The sequence below is a fragment of the Branchiostoma lanceolatum genome, chromosome 15 (assembly GCF_035083965.1).
Source record: "Branchiostoma lanceolatum isolate klBraLanc5 chromosome 15, klBraLanc5.hap2, whole genome shotgun sequence".
Lineage (NCBI taxonomy): Eukaryota > Metazoa > Chordata > Leptocardii > Amphioxiformes > Branchiostomatidae > Branchiostoma > Branchiostoma lanceolatum.
Window position 1 is genome coordinate 1937631 of NC_089736.1, and position 17585 is coordinate 1955215.

At 42.5% G+C, this 17585-nt stretch overlaps 1 protein-coding gene across 15 annotated transcripts in view; it reads left to right on the forward strand.

Moving 5' to 3' along the window:
* The window catches only part of LOC136421240 (spermatogenesis-associated serine-rich protein 2-like), a 43492-nt gene that overhangs the window by 14261 nt on the left and 11646 nt on the right, over positions 1 to 17585 (forward strand). For 3 of the 15 annotated variants that reach the window (XM_066408449.1, XM_066408457.1, XM_066408445.1), the window contains exons 1-10: positions 293 to 441; positions 11998 to 12077; positions 13000 to 13108; positions 13812 to 13858; positions 14062 to 14293; positions 14849 to 14890; positions 15237 to 15422; positions 16510 to 16647; positions 16892 to 16927; positions 17350 to 17544. In XM_066408449.1, coding sequence (XP_066264546.1) covers positions 414 to 441; positions 11998 to 12077; positions 13000 to 13108; positions 13812 to 13858; positions 14062 to 14293; positions 14849 to 14890; positions 15237 to 15422; positions 16510 to 16647; positions 16892 to 16927; positions 17350 to 17544 — 1093 coding nt within the window. In that variant the 5' untranslated portion in view covers positions 293 to 413. Of the gene's footprint in view, positions 1 to 266; positions 442 to 6125; positions 6218 to 11997; positions 12078 to 12999; positions 13109 to 13811; positions 13859 to 14061; positions 14294 to 14848; positions 14891 to 15236; positions 15423 to 16509; positions 16648 to 16891; positions 16928 to 17349; positions 17545 to 17585 lie in introns of those variants that run through there. The other 12 variants (XM_066408442.1, XM_066408446.1, XM_066408452.1 and 9 more) reach the window with 10 other exon arrangements.

A 17585-nucleotide genomic window follows, 5' to 3' on the forward strand; every position in this document is an offset into this window, starting at 1 on the left:
GTGATTTATAGGTGTAGGTGTAGGTGTGTGTGTCATCGTCATGGGTCGGTTGCAGCACAGGTGTGCACATGTACCTGTGGTTCTACCTGACACTGTACAGCCTAGGGCTAACTACAATACCTGCCCCACCCACTGAAACTAAAGGTCACCACACTGAAACTGAAGGGGGACACCCCTCTTTTTTCAGTGGGTCATTCCAAAACCAGGCTTGTGAATGGGATTTGACAATGGATAGGACTGAACCACAGATATTCAGGGGTTGACTGAATCTAGGTGTGGCAAGTTTTGAAGATTCGTCAAGAGTCACATTTGTCACTTGTGGGGTACATGTACACATTGTGCCGGTGTTGCGCGGTGGCTACCATACAGTAACACACGGACAGACAGACAAACTTACAAACTGACCTACAAACATGGTCCAGGAGGGAAGAAGACAGGCAGGTAGGCAGAGTGCATAATGGATTCTTGGAAGTGATAGACCTACCTTCATAATCATATGCATACCTGTGATATGTATATAGCATATTGGGTGACAAACTTTCCCCAGTTTGTTTGCCAATCTGTGGCTTAAGTTAACTACAGGTAGGGGTCAAACGTTGGCATGTTTAAAGTTTTTGTGTTGTTAATCTTTGTGGACATGTAAACAGTGGAGTGTAGAACCTTTTGTGAAGAACGTTTCTGCTGTTGTTTATGTATGTTCAGGTAGTTGGCTGTGAAAGCTTGTATCTTTATACATGAAACACAACCCTCTCTTTATCACCAACTGCAACTTAGATCCTGCGATTGTTTGGTCATTTTGTTGAGTGTTTACCTACATGTTCAGGCATGTTAAGGCTTTCTCTTTACTTTAGACAGTTGTTACTTCCTACTTAGTTACTGGTGTGGTGTCACTAAACAGAAGTCTGGGTGGGGCGGTGTAGTAACTATTGTCAATTTGCTGACCTACTTCAGAATTTGATGATTTCAAACTCAGCTTGATTGCATATGTAAGTGAGCAGTCTAGTACCAGCACACTGGTAGAAGTTACAGAAAAGCTATATGTTTATATGACATGTATAGTCTGTACATTATATAGTCTATGTAAACAGAAGGGTACTGGTGTATATATATTAGCAGTAGTGCTGAAGGTGTGGCTTGTTTCAGACAAGTTTGTTGTGCCGGTCTGTGCCTCCAGGCCACTGGAGAGGGGAAAAACCTACGTAAGTAGACAGCATGCATGAACTCACATGGCACGATATCAAAATGAAAGTTGGGCGACCAGATTTTTGGTGGGGTAACCAAGTATAACCTCAGATGACCTGTGAGTGAGTCAAGCTTGTGTCTAGCTCTGAAATCATTCAGGACTTTCAAAAAATGAGGCAGCCAAGTTTATTCTCTGAGCAAGTAATACTGGTCCTCACCCCTAACACCAGTCTGTATAACACAAACTCTAGCTGTCCGGGATTTCTGTCCCCTCCCCTTGGGGGGCTATGCGGTTACAGGGCAGCAAGCCGTTACAGGAGCTTGATTGAGTTCAGGCTACCCTAACACGGGTGTGCAAAGAACTGTGCTTTCGTAGAATACGGGAAGGGAAACATCATGCGTTTGCTGGCAAATGCAGGCACTTGTATTTACGATGTCTTTGCCATGAACTTGAAGGTTATTGTGCCAAGGGTTAAGTTACGAGTGTGATGACTACTATCGCATCTTGTGCTATTTGTAGAAAACACTGGGCAGCAACCACTGAAGCTATCTACATGTACCCCTAAAGCAGCTATTCTTGTATAACCCTTGGCACTAGTGACACTAGTTCTTCCAGTAGAACGTCAGTCATTGGTTGTCAATCAAACTTGTATGTGTGTGAGTAAGCATGCGGGGAACTATCAACAGCATTGACAAAGTTTGCAGAAAGCTTGATCAAGTCTTGTGTTGAATTTTGAACCTACATGTGATTGTTTCATGGGAGTGTGCGCCCACATACATGTAGACTCTGGACATTTATGATTATTATATTGTGTTTAGAAACAGATCCTACAGACAATTGCCTCCTTCTGTTATATCAATAGTCAATAGTCAATAGTTCTCTTAGAGTTGTTGTTGAGTCTGTTTTGTTTCAAATATTACAGGCCAGCCTAAGGTGACATTCATTGTTTAAGTTTCTTTCCTTTAACCTATCTTGAGTTCCACTCAATGAGTTAAGAATTATTCAATTGGTAACTGCTATTTAGTATTAGTTCTAAAATGCTGTTATGTCACTCAATCTTTATGTAGATCATGCTTTACTGATGCAACATACATGTACATACCCTGTGTTCCCATGAATTATATGGCACTAGAGCTGTGTACCTAAACAAATTTTAGGTACAGGTACAGGTACACGGGTTTAGGTACAGGTCCGGACCTGAACCTGTACCTAAACTACTTCTTCGGAAAATGCTAGATTTTCAATAAGGACAAAAGCATGTTTGAACTGGTAAAAACATAATATTTGACTGTGCTAGGTATTATTTTTATGAAAACACAATTTGACTCCAGCCATGCAAATGTGTTTTCTGTGCTTTAGAGTGGCTTTAGAGCACTGCCACGGTAATTTCATAGTAATTTTATCTGTCAAAGTGGCCATCCCCTGAGTCAGGTCCAGTACCCATACAGCAGGGTCAGGTATTTTGGACCTGTACCTAATTGATTATACCCGGTACTGTATCGGTACAGTGTGTACCAGTACACAGCTCTATATGGCACCACTAAAGGAAGGCTCTGGTAGGCTCTGGTAGGCTGAGCCCGGGTACTTGTGACCGGGTGACTGACTGCCATTGTGAGCTGAGTTTGGGAGATCCAAGGTTCAGTTTAAGTCAACAGAAACTGTGTGTCAGCAGCTCTGTTGAGCTGTGTGGTGAACTCAGCGGTACGTGTTCCAACAAGTTCGCTGGATTGCTCTGATTTGATTGTTTAAGACTTACTTTGCCAAGTTCAATACCATTCAATACCATGTGTAGCTGCTCCCTGTGACTATTAGCACGTAAAGTCTGATGTTGAACTTGAAGAAGGATTGAAGCTTGGACACGTTTTAGGACTAAGGTAAGTCTTGTAGGCATACTTTGGGAGGAAGGAATAGCATAGGTCAATCTAAAGAGAAAAGAATCGCTGAGATTGTATATAAAGCTGTGACATGTAGAAAGTGAAGTCATAGTCCAAAGTTTGGCTCGGAACAACAACTGCAACGTAGGCAAGTTTCAGGTAGGTCCTATAGTGGCACAATAGTTGGCTTGCTTGAAATCTTTTATTAGTTTCAGGCAGAAATTGAGAAAAGTACATTGTCTCCAAGGTTATTTATATCTAGTGTTGATAGGTACATGTGGGAGTGTGAATCAGAAATCAGTGTCACTTGTATTGAAGTTCTGAAACTTTTCCATTCTTCTGTATATCTGTCAATAACTTTGAGCTGGCATTTGCTGTTTGACTGTATCAACCCCAGTAAACAGCAGTAATGTGCTATCCCCTTCTTGCTGTGTTGTGCACCCTGGATGACCCCCTGTTAGAAGGTGGCTGGCCCCCTGGTTACTGTAGAGGACTGGCAGGAGGGGACAACAAAAATACAGCAGTCAGGGGAGGATCATCTCTGGTTTGGGGTAAATAATGGTACAGTTGGTCTGATGAGACCATCCTCCTGTAGCAGTAATGGACTGTCCCTTGTTGCAGATTCATATGGATGTCTAGTAGGAGGAAGAGTATGGTTCTCTCATCAGCACCTGGGTACAGATCGCCTGCAGGATGCCAGACCTCCGATCTCTATGATATCTATCTTGTGGGATACATGTTGATATTATAGAGATTGGGGGTCTGACATCCGGGCTAGGGTAGAGAAAGATCACAAGATTGAGAAAAACATACGTAACGAGTGCCATCTTTCTGTATCTTATTTCCTAGTTGAGTTGTTAACATCTCTAAAAAGAACTCAACAGACAACCAGAGATCATTATACAGGGAAGTTATCTGAACCATATGCTCTCTCTTCCTTTCTTTATCTTTTTTCTTGTCTTATCTTTTCCCACTGGCAATGATGAATGTCTTGTCCTTGACTGCAGGAAGAAATGAGTTGGAACAGGAATCCCATTCTGAGAACATTTGTAACATGCAAGAAGAGTTCATTCAACAGTACTTATTTCTTAGCTTTTCCCCATCATTGAAACCTTCAACTCTATGAAGATACCAGTATGAATCAAATGTTGAAGACTTCTTGGATTAACATGATGTTTTGTCTTCAGACGTTTTTATTAGGTATGTTAGTACAGTGTAGGTGGTTCCGAAGGTGTTGTTTTGACTTTGACAACTTTGTAACAGTGGGGTTCAAGTCCCTTCAACTGACCAGTCTAACTGGTCTAGACCTTTTAGCCTGGCCTAGTACTAGTAGCCTGTGGACTGGTGGGCCTGGGTTCGATCCCTGGGAGCCAGGGGTCTTTTTCTTCTCGCCTCTTGTGTTTCAACTTTCACAACATGGCCTATCCCAATTCTTTCAGCAACAGTTGAGAATATGTGGTTTGGCATAAGTTTGGGGTCTGTAAGTCCGAGTTGATCTGTAAGACGTTGTAAGACGCTAGTCTCACATCTTGAGGAGACTTGGGAGGCTGCGGAGAGGGTAGTGTCTGGTCGGCCTGTAAGGTCGGAATGCAGCTCTTGTCTCACATGTGGTAGCTTTTAACTCTGTCTGGGGCAGGGGGCCTCGGCTACAGGGGCTGGCTCATGCAGTCAGGTTTGGTGCCAGTTACTTTTGGACCTCTGCTCTGCAATCCATCCATCAATCATTTCACTCTTGTGGCAGTGGCGGCGGCACAGGGGGGGCAAGGGGGGCGGCTGCCCCCCCGAAAAATATGTTGGGGGGGCGTCGCCCCCCCAAAAATCAAGCTGAAACCCTTATGAATCTTTTCACTAACAGATTTTCTTAACTTAGCTTACTCTACCAACAAAATTTGTCTCTCAAAATGCAGGAAATAGCGTTTCAGCGGGTCAAGATTTCACAATTTTCTCCGACGTACGTTAGCATACTAGGATTGCTGCGCACTAGGATCGTTGCGCCGCCGGCGTATATGTTGGGACAGCGTCGCTCTCCAAAGCTCATGCTGAAACCCTTCTGTATTTGTTCAATCTATCAGCAAAAGTTGCCTCTCAAAATTCAGGAAAAAGCATTTCAGGCCGTCAAGATTTCAAAATTTTCCCGGAGGAGAATGTTGCCGCCGGCGACAAATATGTCGGGAGGGCTCGAGGGCGTCGCACCCCAAAACTCAAGCTGAAACCTGTCTGTATTTTTTCACAAATAGAGATGTCATCAACTTTTTTAGCTTACTTTGTCAGCAAAATTTGCCCCTCAAAATTCAGGAAACAGCGTTTCAATTGGTCAAAATTTCAAAGTTTTCAATGTCTCGCTCCGGCGGAAAAATCATATGTCGGGTGTGCGTCGTCCAACAAAACTCAAGCTGAAACCCTTCAGCATTTTTTTTTCACATATAGAGATGTCATTAAACTTAGATTACTTTACCATCATAATTTGCCCCTCAGAGTTCAGGAGATAGCGTTTCAATGGGTCAAGAATTCTAAATTTTCCTGTGGGAGCATGTCGTGCTATGTCGGGAGGGCGACGTTCCCCCCAAATCAAGCTGAAACCCTTCAGCATTTTTTTTACAAAAAACGATGTCATTAAACTTAGCTTACTCTTCCAACAAAATTTGCCCCTCAGAATGCAGGAAATAGCATTTCAGAGGGTCTAGATTTCAAAATTTCCCGGGGGAGCACACCCCCGGACCCCCCTAGTATTGTCGCGCCTTCGGCGCGACGCCTCGCGCCTTCGGCGCTCGTCTTAGTGAGATTTGATCTCAACTTATCTCGCCCCCCCATTCAAAATATCGTGCCGCCGCCTCTGTGTGGCCAACATGCTTTGTGAAAGGGCAAGCCAAATTTTACAAGAAATGGAGAATAAACTTTCTGGACAAATATTCCAAGTCTAAAGACAGATAGCTGTCAGTATAGACAGTGTTCCCACACTTCTTGGCAAAACTTCTTGGAGCACTTCCTCAAAGAGCCGCACTTCTGATCAGGCGGTTTGCGTGCGGCCAGCCCGCCCCACCAGGCTACCCCCTCTGTGCAGGACTTCCCCGGTAACCCGACACCCGCTAATGGAGTGCCAGATCGCTGGCTGGAAAATTCAACCATTCCAGACTCAAGCACAACTTTTCCCAGGAATACGGTAAGTTTGGATGTCGGTTATTTTGTCCTTATGAAGGAACACCTCAGCTGACAGGGAGGACAGATATCTCATGTCCTGTCTGTACGAGAGAGTTTTCCTGAGGTAGTTTCCCCAGTTTTACCAGGTCTTCATGGTTCAGGTTAGTCCAACGTCAGCAGAAGCAGATTTGATCCAAATATCCGTCCCCGTTCTTTGTGACCAGGTCGGCAATTTCAGCTGGCAGAAATTGTTTCCACAGCAAGCCTCATGTCTGAAGGTTTCCTCCAAGATGTCTTGTGGGCCATCCTGGGTTCCTTGGCCTGTTTTGAGACACGTACCTGTAGGAATGGGGCACTTCCTGTACGTGCTGTTGTGTTGGCTGGTCCCCAGGCCCAGTCAGTGTGGGAAGCAGACAGACTACACACATAGGAACCAAGGCAGGACTTCCACTTAGACTCTACCAGTCTCCACGGGTCGCTGGGAAAATAGTAGAAATTGGCCAAATAGAGTCAACTGTATGAAGGGAGTCGGCTAAGGAGATATTAGGTCAAATATTGCAACCCAACTCCCTTCATACAGTTGACTTTATTTGGCCAATTTCTACTATTTTCCCAAGCGACCGGTGGAGACTGGTAGAGTCTAACTTCCACTCACTCACCCTGGCTATAGTTACAGTCATAGATGAACAGGAACGTCTAGACTGAAGTAGTGGAGACTGTTGTGGTGACTTAGAAGTGTTCAAGTTTGTAGGCTTGCAGGGGTTCATCTAAATCAGGAAAGAGGGGCGCTGCACCCTCTTGTTTCAGCCCAGCACCCCCTTGTCGAATTCAGATTTTAGCTTAATATGAGCATACAGCCTTCACTCAGCAATCAATTCATCCATAAATACATAGAATTCTCTCCCTCTCATGTGTGTGCTCCCTCTTGTTTAATTTTTCTAGAAAAACCCCTGGGCTTGTATAACTCTAATTCAGCACAGGCACAGACTGACGGACTCAGGCATTTCTTTATCAACAATTTGACCCACCTTTAAATTCATACTGTAGAAAAATGAGGGACACTTTAAAAAAAATGAAAGGCTACATGGTTCATGATGTATGAACACTTTCTTCTTGTACTAACATATTCTGTCTTCCTTTATGGCATTATTATTTCCAATCAGCTCTAGGGGTAGGAAAGGAATTTACACTGTCCTGATTACTTGATGGCTTCTTGATCATTCTGGATTATGAGATGCTGTTTGTTATGCAAAAGGTTTTTCATGAATCTGATATCATCTATTATAAATCCCCATTTGGATGTGCATGTACTCTTACATTATCAAACGTATTTTGAATGGATGGAAGAAAAGCCTTGCAATGTAGAAATAAGTTATTTCTAATACACAGCCAATTGTTCAGTACCAGACTTGATACAGGGTTGATGTTTTGTCTATGTCTCACGAGGTACTGTCTGTAAAGTGTTATTATATGAACCTCTGTTGAATGAACAAGGCTTTTTTGTTGCTTTTGTGATAATTCACAACTTTTTATGCATTGTTGATTTCCTTCTGGCTAGTGACCTCTGGCAACTTACGCAGGAATTGCAGCAGAACATTGCTGCAACTTTGATGCAATTTTGGCGCTCAATCCTACATAGTGCATCTTTAATGCAAGGATACAAAAATATGTAACACTGAGCTATATATCTGCTTTTGTCATCACTGAGTTTAGTTCAGGTTATGTTATGTTATGTTACATGTATGGGTGGTCTATACCAAATTTGTGACTTGTTGCAAGTTTGAAGCGATTTTGACGATCCAGTTTGTTGATGACTTGTTATTGTCATTTATGGGTATGCAAATGAGGTTCCAGCACACATGGGTGGCCTTACATGACCTGACTCATGGCCATTGCCAAGGGCAGGGAGGTCAGAGGTCAGTCCCAGCAGCATTTGTTCTTTGTTAGGAGGGTGTCGGACATAAGTGAGCAAATTGTTATGGTTGGTGAGAGATGTTGGCTGCATGGTTGTAATTTAAAAAACACTGACACGGCAACTATATTGTTAGGGCAACTTCAACAGCAGCAAACAAACACATCTATTCCTTGGATTTTTTAATTCCTTTAGCTACAATTATTTACAAATACAAAGTACATGTATTATTTTTTAGCTTGTTCTTTTGCCAGAAATAAGTTTTGATACCGTAAAATCCCTATTTACGTACGCACTTTTGAAACTTTTCAAGTCGCAAGCAGGCGCTCCAGGCTGACGCCAAAGTCGGGGTGCGTACGTTAGGAGGGGTTCTTCCTCGTAAAAATCGCATATCAGCTTGAGAGTAAGGTACATCTTCATGCAAATGAAGTGTGGAATGCTACCACACAATCAATCAGTAATAAAGAGTAAATAACACATATACTTAAAATTGTTTGACATTTTCTACCCAGAAACATTTTCTCAGTAACCCTTTAAGTCGGTAAACATCATCGGAAGGATGATCATGTCAACCCCTAACTATCCACCGAAATGCTGGAGATCTAGAGGGGGTGCGTACGTTAGGAGGGTTTTTCCCCTGAACGTTTCAACTCACTGAGTCAGGCCCGCAATCGTCCCCAAATCAGGGGTGCGTACGTTAGGAGGGGTGCGTACGTAAATAGGAATTTTACGGTACTACGCATGTAGGGTTGTTGTTTCTGTGCTCCAGTGTTATACTGGCATGTGTGGCATGAGTCACAAGTGTTGCCTGTATCCCACTGTAGTCCCAGCTTATCACTGGGCCTGGCATGTTGTGAAAGCTGATCAGATCAGTTTCCATGGTAACCGCTGACATCACCATGGTGATGAGGAGTTCTGGTTTGTTTTTCTGTGGCCTGATGGGTCCCCCCAGGGGTCAGTCTGACCTCCAGGGGTCACAAGGTCAAACCCAAGGTCAAACCTAAGGACGGGCCTTGGAGACAGAAGAAAGCTGTTTTATATAAGATCTTTCTTGAGAAGTCACTCTTGGTCTTTCTTGAGAAGTCTGTCCTGTTATAGACTAGCAAGTTGCATATGTGTTTTTTTGTCAGACTCTAGATCTACCGCTTAGTCTTTTTATCAAAGTACATGTACATGTTTGAGTACACAAACAGGTGTCACAATAAAATTCTGGTAGCCAGCAATAGATGAATTACAGGTAAGTCAAAAGGTGGTTTCGAGCCCTGTAAACATCATCTCTATGCATGACGATGCCTGTTGTTAAACATTAGTACATTCAACTGAAACATGGGGGACTCTAGTAGAATTTGAAGTTACAGGGCACTACAAACATGTACTGTCGTACAATCAGTGTTTACACGGTGTAACGACCTTCCCTCAAGGTCAGACAGGATGTACTTCTTCCTTATCTCGCTGGTCACAGATTGGACCCGCTGAGGCATCATGGGAGTTTCTGCTCATACACATCTGGTGCACAATATGGGTTAGGCAGAGTTGAACCTGTAGTTGAAGACAAGTTCACAGACTTATTGTTTGGAACATCTATAGTTAAGCCTACATTTGTAGGGTTTGGCTGTACAGTCACGAAGGTGAGCTTACTTTGTGTGACCATTCTAAAGTAATGTTGGGAGAAACATTGTCAGTGTTGGTTTAGTTAATCTTGTAGTACATGAGTTATGCCAGGATGTTAGTTTTAGGTGTAAGTTTTGGATGTCTGTACATGTATGTACACACCAGTAGCTACAAGAGTGTCACAGAGGATTGTTTAGTACCAGACTTAATCCAGGCTTGATGTTGTGTCTGTGTCTCACTAGGTACAGTCTGTAAAGTGTTATTTTATGAACCTCTGCTGAATGGACAAGGCAGTGTTTTCTGTTATGCTGATCTTTTTTTCTTTTGTTGGAAACAGTATAACTCAAGAAAAAAGTATAACTCAAGAAAAAAGTTACCAACTCGGGAAATTACCAATGAAATTTTGCTATGTCATATGCCTGTATATGTATTGGTTTTGGTTCATACAAGAATGTTATAACCCTCCCCCCAGCAATCTGTAGTTGTTTCTTTATGAGTATGACATTGCCACGACCTTTGGCCTTTGGTAGGCTATATCGGCAGGAAGAGATGATTTAAGTTTTGAATGTCAAAATCATTGCAACATTACAAATGGTTGAAAGATTTATAATGGATTTGTCTAGCTTGGTCCCAGTGTTGAGAAATAACACTGATATTGTGGTAAGGATAGCCCAGACTTCCTCACTGTCTGCCCAACACCAGCACTCCCCCAGCCCTAGCCTCTACCAGGCTCCACAGGTGGCTGGAAAAATAGTAGAAATTGGCCGAATAGAAGGATAACATGCCAGAGAAGTTGGTCTGCCAAAGAAGTTACAGTTTGCGACCAACTCCTCTGGCATGTTATCCGTCTATCTCATAGTATTTGGCCAATTTCTACTATTTTTCCAGTGACCTGTGGAGCCTGGTAGAGGCTACCCTAGCCCAGCAGACAGAAAACAGACAGGTTTCCTGGTGGGTTCCACTTCCTGTCTCTCCCTGACCCTGCACACCCCCCTGGGGGGACACATTTGGGTCAGTCCATTTCCCATCACTGTAAATGCTGAAATTTTCGTGATGGCATAATGTTCGCTGTTTTTGTCGTAACCTCTTCACTGCGAATTTAAAACCACTGTGAACATACTTATTCTGTCTTATTCCCGCCTACCACCTTGTTTCAACCGTGAACTAAAAGAAACGCCTCTTCACTCCATTGTCTTCCCGACGTGAGATGAGATCCCAGCCTTTACAGTGCCCTCTCAGTAGTGTAGGAGACACTTGAGTAGAGAGTTAATGTCTATCCCAGGCTGAGAAGGTTCAGCACTACCAGACCTGAACTGAGGGGACCCCGAGTTCTTGGAACTTACCCAGCAGTGTCTGAAGTCTTCAGACAGTGGCACTTACTTTGGCAGTGTTTTAAGACGGCTTCCGATTTTGTTGATTAAGATGCTAGACATACTTGAAGTTACTGCTAAGGTGTGAAAACACCAGTAAGAAGGCAGAAATTTCTGTGGGACTTCCTTAGTAACACTTGTCTTTTTCCTGAAGTTTTTTCAAACATCACGATTAACGCTCTACTGAAATACTCAGCATTATTACTACTGTCTGTATAACTTTTATAAGGTTTTACATATTATGTATTATTCAGCTGAATGTGACAGAATAGCCATTTAGGATAAGGCATTTCTGATGGACAGTGTCAGTATTGGTCATGTACTTTTACATTTTTGTGTGCATGATATTTCCATGTACAATGTACATGTTGTATATGACATGATCACACAGAGAATAGCTTGAATCTGTGAGTTGAATGGCAATCTGTATCAACCAAGGTAAAGTCAGTAAGAGTTTCTGGCATATATGCTACTGCAAAAGTATGTTTATGTACATATAGAATGCAACACGGGGTATTCCGTATCATCTGAGGAGGGCGATCCCACCCGCGGTCGGGCTGGGACAGAGGGTGATGCGGAATACACCGTGTTGTATTTTATTTATGTCATACCCACCCGAGAAAACACACATTTCAATGCAGAATGCGCCAGAAGTTGAGGGAGTTTTGTGTCCTAGAACACAAAACGGTAACAACATTGATTCCAACCTCCGAATCTGGTATTCTAATTTTCGGCGGTGGCGCTCGAAATGCATTCTAAATATTCTATGGAAGCCTGTATGATACAACTCCCGAACCCTATGTGATACGGATAGTTATCACACAGTCCGGAACACCCGTATCAGGCCCAGGCATGACATAGATGTATATACCTGCTGAATGATTAACAGATTTTATTTTCCGTCCCCAGATTCTGGAGTTTTAGTGTTTGACAGCAGAACCAACACCGTCATGGCTGATGAACTCAACCCTGAAAATATCAAACAGAAAGTAAGACATGTTTTTCTTACAAATGTACAGTAGTGATGTTTATTTTACCAGCTGTAACTGTGTTTGTAACTGCAGGGTCACCTGGGTGCGAAATACCTGGTTGCACGTTGCACAGTGCAACAAGATTTCGGTTGGTACATGGTGCAAGTTAATTCCAAACCCAGGTAGCGCAGTGTGCAACCTTATATTTTGAGCCAAAGATCTCAATCGGAGCCCTGGAAGCTCACAAAACACAGTGTCACTCTCATAAAATTCGGTAAATCTTCAATTGAAATAAAGAAATCAACACTTTTTCGTTTTAAACCATCCAAAACCCTTCATAGATTGTGGAATTTAAGCTGAAAAAGACGAAAACACACTGCCCTTGGCTAAAAAAGATGTTGTTAGGTCAATGGGAACAAAATACTATCTAATTTATATTTTGAAATATTAGTAGTATTATACGCTACATACAAGCTTAATTTGAAGAAATCAGTGAATTTTGCTGGAGCAACCTGAAATTTGAATGTGCAACCTAGCATTTGCCCTAGGTTGCAACATGGGCAACCTGGCTCAAAAAAGTATTTCGCACCCTGAACTGATACTAGTAGATGTAACAACATTCTATGTAATAAGTCAGACCTAAGTCAGACCTACAAAATTTTGTCCATAATCTTACAAAGACCAATCCAGAAAACAGAGTCTGCACAGGGTTGGGCAGGTTTTGACAAGTTCACTGGCCCTAAAGGGCAAGTACATGGACATTTCCACTGCCCTGGACTAACTTTTTACTGGCCTGAACTTTAAATGACATTTGCTTTCCTTTTTTTTACTTGCAACGAGGGAATCATTTCCTTGTTTAAGTAGAAAATGCAAAGCAAATGTCATCCTTCTATCCTTCAGTAAAAAAGCTAATAATGAGATTGTGATCCTTGTTCCCCAGATTAGTGCCATAAGAGAAGTAGTGCTGAACCGCAGTAATAACGAGATCGTGCTGGTCCTGCAATATCACGACTACGATGTGGACAAGGCCATCGCATCCTTCATGGAAGGTAAGCACACAGACACTGATGCTGTTTTTCTCACATACACACATAGAAAAGTTAGAAGTTCATGGTCATGCCACTTTGTACATAGGTTTAGTTTCGTGTTTGAAAGAACATTTTATCCAAACCTTTTTAAAGGCACCCAGAGCATTTTATGAGGCTTGAAAACTGGACATATTCTAGTTGCTGTAATCTTTATGAAATTGACATTTAATGCCACTGTTTACCACATCTGCGTGTGGATTTCTTATCAAAAGTGCTCAAAAGCGGCACAAAAATAAGATACATGGTGACCTTTTAGTTACACGCGCCTAGTGTAAATAGGCCGACACCATAGCCCCGCCTACCTCCGTCCAAACGTAGAAATGCAAAAATTAAAATATAAAAATGCAAATATTTGACTGACATGCAGTCACTCTTTCATTGGTCGAACTGCTAATTGTGATGGACAGTCAGGATCAGTCTATTAGGGTTTGGATTTTCTATCAGTTCTCACCACACAACGACATCGTATCTTTGCTCCTTTATTGTCGATATGTAATATCAAAGTGTTCTTGAAACTTATTATGTGTAGGAATGACTAGAAATTGGATTTTTTAAATTCAAGTTTCAAGCCTCATAAAATGCTCTGGATGCCTTTAATGGATTGCTGATATTGTGTACCAGTGTACAGTCTGTAAAAAGTCTGATGCATACATTCTTTTTTCAGATGGAGCTGCACAGGTATTAAAGGAGTGGAATTTTACAGGAAAAAAGGTACGTCTTGTTTTCTTGTCAGTGGTTTGTACATGGCAGCTATATTTGCTTATCATTCATTCATTCATTCACCTATTCTTTCACTCACTCACTCTCTCACTTTGTAGATTCTAGTGAACCTTTTTCTAGATGATAATTTAGCTTTAAGGGTTCCTTGCGCAGTCTTTTCTTCATCGTAAACGTCTTGTTTATTTTCTCTCCAGTCCAACAACAAAAAGAAGAAGAAAAAGAACAAGAAGGAGGCCCAGCAAGCCCAGCAGCCGCCGCCTCAGAACGAGGCTCCCAAGGAAGATGACACCAGCTCAGCGGAGGTGCCGGTAGAGGTCTCCGTGAACCTTGACCTCGTTACCACGGAGACGGCGAAGTCCGACGCCATGCACTCCCCCACCAGTCCCAGTATAGAGAGTGGGATTGAACCGGACAGTGTGCCCAACGGTAGGTGCTGTACTGTTGGTTTTGATGTGAACCCCTTTTGAAGCTGTGTTACCTCTGGGGCTGTCACACTTGTGCATATATCAAGTCTGTATGAATTCCGTATTAATTTTTTTAATGATAGGACATGAGTTGCTTATGAATATTTTTTTTACATGTATTGATATGGAATAGTCTATGACTGTTAAGTAACTCTAGAATCTGTGAATACATTTTGAATTTGCTGAAGAACAAAAATAATTGATACGGACCTCATACAGCCCCCTTTCCCAGTTTGATCTAATGGTTATTGTGGTGAAATCACAGTTTTATTAATGCTAGGATGTTGGGCACTTGACTTAGGGTAGGTTACATGACTTCCACTTCCCTTATGTGATTGATACTTTATAGTTAATTTCTGCTGTCAATGATTGTTGTGTTTATCAATTAAGTTTTTATGCAAGCACAATACCTTTCGTGCTAAAATATCTAATCAAAAGTGAAATTGTATAACTCTGCTGTGGTGCTGGTGGTGGTTAACATGCACCTTGATGATTGGTTGATAATCTTTCCTCACAGAGAGTGCGGTAGACCCTGTAGTGCTGGATAGCATACCTAATGGTGAGACCTGCTCTTGTGGAATCTGTGTTCCAACTCAGACAAGAAAACATTTCTTAAAGAATTCTTTGCTTCAAGTTCTGGTCTGAGTTGGAAGACTGTCTGTCAGGGCCCAAAGCACAACCTAACCAACCAAGTTCTTTTAAAACTAATTGTTTGAGGAATGTTCTAGAAAAATTTTGAAACAACTTTTGAATTCCTATGAGTTCCAGCCACACCCATCAATGTGATCTAGAATATTCCTCCAATGTTAGCAATCTTTTTGTTTTCTTTACTTTTTATTTTTTTCTCACTTTTGTCCCTTTTTGAGGTCTAGTTTGAAGGTCATTACCTTTTCTGTCCTTCACAGGCCCTGTTCCAGTGACCCATGACCCCAGCTCACTGCCCATAGGAGTCCCTCCTTCCCAGGATCCTGTGCAGCCGGAGGCCTCTCTGTCCCGGGGCGCCGAGGTGGCTGAGGTGGAAGGAAGTGCGGATGAAGGTACGAAACGAAAGTCTGGCAAGACTAACCCCGGAAAGGCTGCCCGCGGTAAAGGTAGGTCATACTAACATGCATGTGAGCCATCCCGCATTGCTTACGCAATCTCATACACGTGTGGCAACTACATACACATGCATGGCTGCTGGCACTATTGTGGTGTATGTTGCTCACAGCTTTGCCATCACTCGGTGACTGTAGATTACAACCTTGAAGCTTCAGGTTTCTACTAGCCCTTTGGTAATCTGAACCCTGATGTTCATGTTACTTGCAATAGCAGCAGTTGTGTCCTAGTATCTTCATATTGTAGGGGACTAGTAAGGTAGCCCAGATCATTCTCACACCCAACTTAAACACAATTCTCTGAATCACTAAACGCTCGTTCTCATTTAAATGTACACATTTTGTAATCTCCATTACCGTTAGATGTAAGACGTTTCTGACATTAAGATATGCCACATATAAGGTACCAAACTTCTGTTTTTGAAAGCTAGAAAAGTTTTAAGTCTTCATAAAAACTACAGTTTGACATCTTATATGTGGCATATCCTAAAGCCAGGAACGTCTTATTTCAATCGGTAATGGAGATTACAAAATGTGTACATTAAAATGAGAACGAGCGTAATATCCCTTTTCCACTGCATTGGTGACAGTGGAGCAACCATTGAGTTACCAAAATTCCTTAGAATTTTAAAATTTCTCCCTGTCCATGAACAAATCCGAACTTCATGACATGGAATTGATGAAACTGTATTTTTGTAAGCTTAGAATTTATAGCTGTAGACAGCCCTGACCAGGATAAAGGCTGTGTGGAGTTAATAACAGACTCTGGTGACAGTAGTGCCGTTCTGGGTGAGAACACTGGTGGCTGCTGGGATACTGAGAATCACCTACTAATGCTGTAAATACATTTAAGTTCACGTGGTTCATATTTAGCGCTAAGGGGAAAATGGAGTGTTTGTGATGGTTTTAAGTTAGTGGCAGCTCTACAGTCACATACTGCTACAGTATTGGACAAAAATGTTCGCTGTGGTTTTAAGTTTGCGGTGAAACGGTCCCCGTGAACATAAAACCACCGCGAACATTTCTGCATTTATAGTAGTGCTTAATTTTTCACGGAAAAGTTTCCCTTCTCTCCATGCAGGACGTAACAGGAGGCTGAGCCCGAGTAGGCTGTCCGTCAGTTCCGATCGCGTACGGACGATGAGCGAGTCGTCCAATCGCAGCCAAGCGTCCAGCCACGCCGCGGAGAAGGGGGCAGCGGGGTCAACGAAGAGACCAGGTAATGATCAAGTCATACAGGGAATGTATTTACATTTGTAGTTAGATAAGAAAATGTGTAAATCTGTGATAGTCACTGCCTATATCCATTATTAAATCATATAAAGTACTATCTTCTCTCTGGCAGATATAAGATCAAAACATGTTGATTAAGTTTCCAACAAAAAACAAGAAAGACAAAAGCAAAGCATACAGTGTTAATGCCAGCTCTACTGATGATGTGAAACTTGTTTCTGTACCCACAGCCAGCCTGGATAAGGGCGGCTCGGGAAAGAAACCAGGTACAAATGTGCCTCCACTTGGGTGTGTAACTGGTGTGGTGGCTGGGCAGGGTGCTTCTGCAAATTGCAGCCAAATTAGACTGTTTATTGTGAAAGCATTTCACTGAATGATACAAATGTACATGTACACCTCACACTGCTTTTCATACAGCTTTGGCCCTTTGGACTGAGAAATGGAGATATACCTGAAATGTAGAGTTATAGAGAGAAATGAGAAAAATAGAGAGAGTATGACTTTGTAGAGAAATAAAGAGTTCACCGCAAAAACCACGAACATAAAACCAACGCAAACATTTCTGCATTTTCAGTACTAGATGTTGCAATTGTCGCAAATATAAGACGTAAAACATGGGATCCTTGCAACTGCTTGGAGATTGCAACACGAACATGAAGTCCAGACTGTTTTAACTTGTTTCCCCCAGGAGCGGGTCTGGAGCGCTCCGTGAAGGACCTCCAGCGCTCGACGGTGTCGCTGCAGCGGTACCGGAACCTGCTGAACGAGGAGATCGACGCCTCAGTCAAGCGGCTCCAGGCGGCGTTCCAGGAGCTGCACCAGCGGCTGGACGACAGGGAGGTGGCGCTGCTGCTCGAGCTCGACCACGTCAAGGCTCAGGCCAGTGAGTACTGAAGGAGTGAAAATACATGAAGAGCAAAGAAA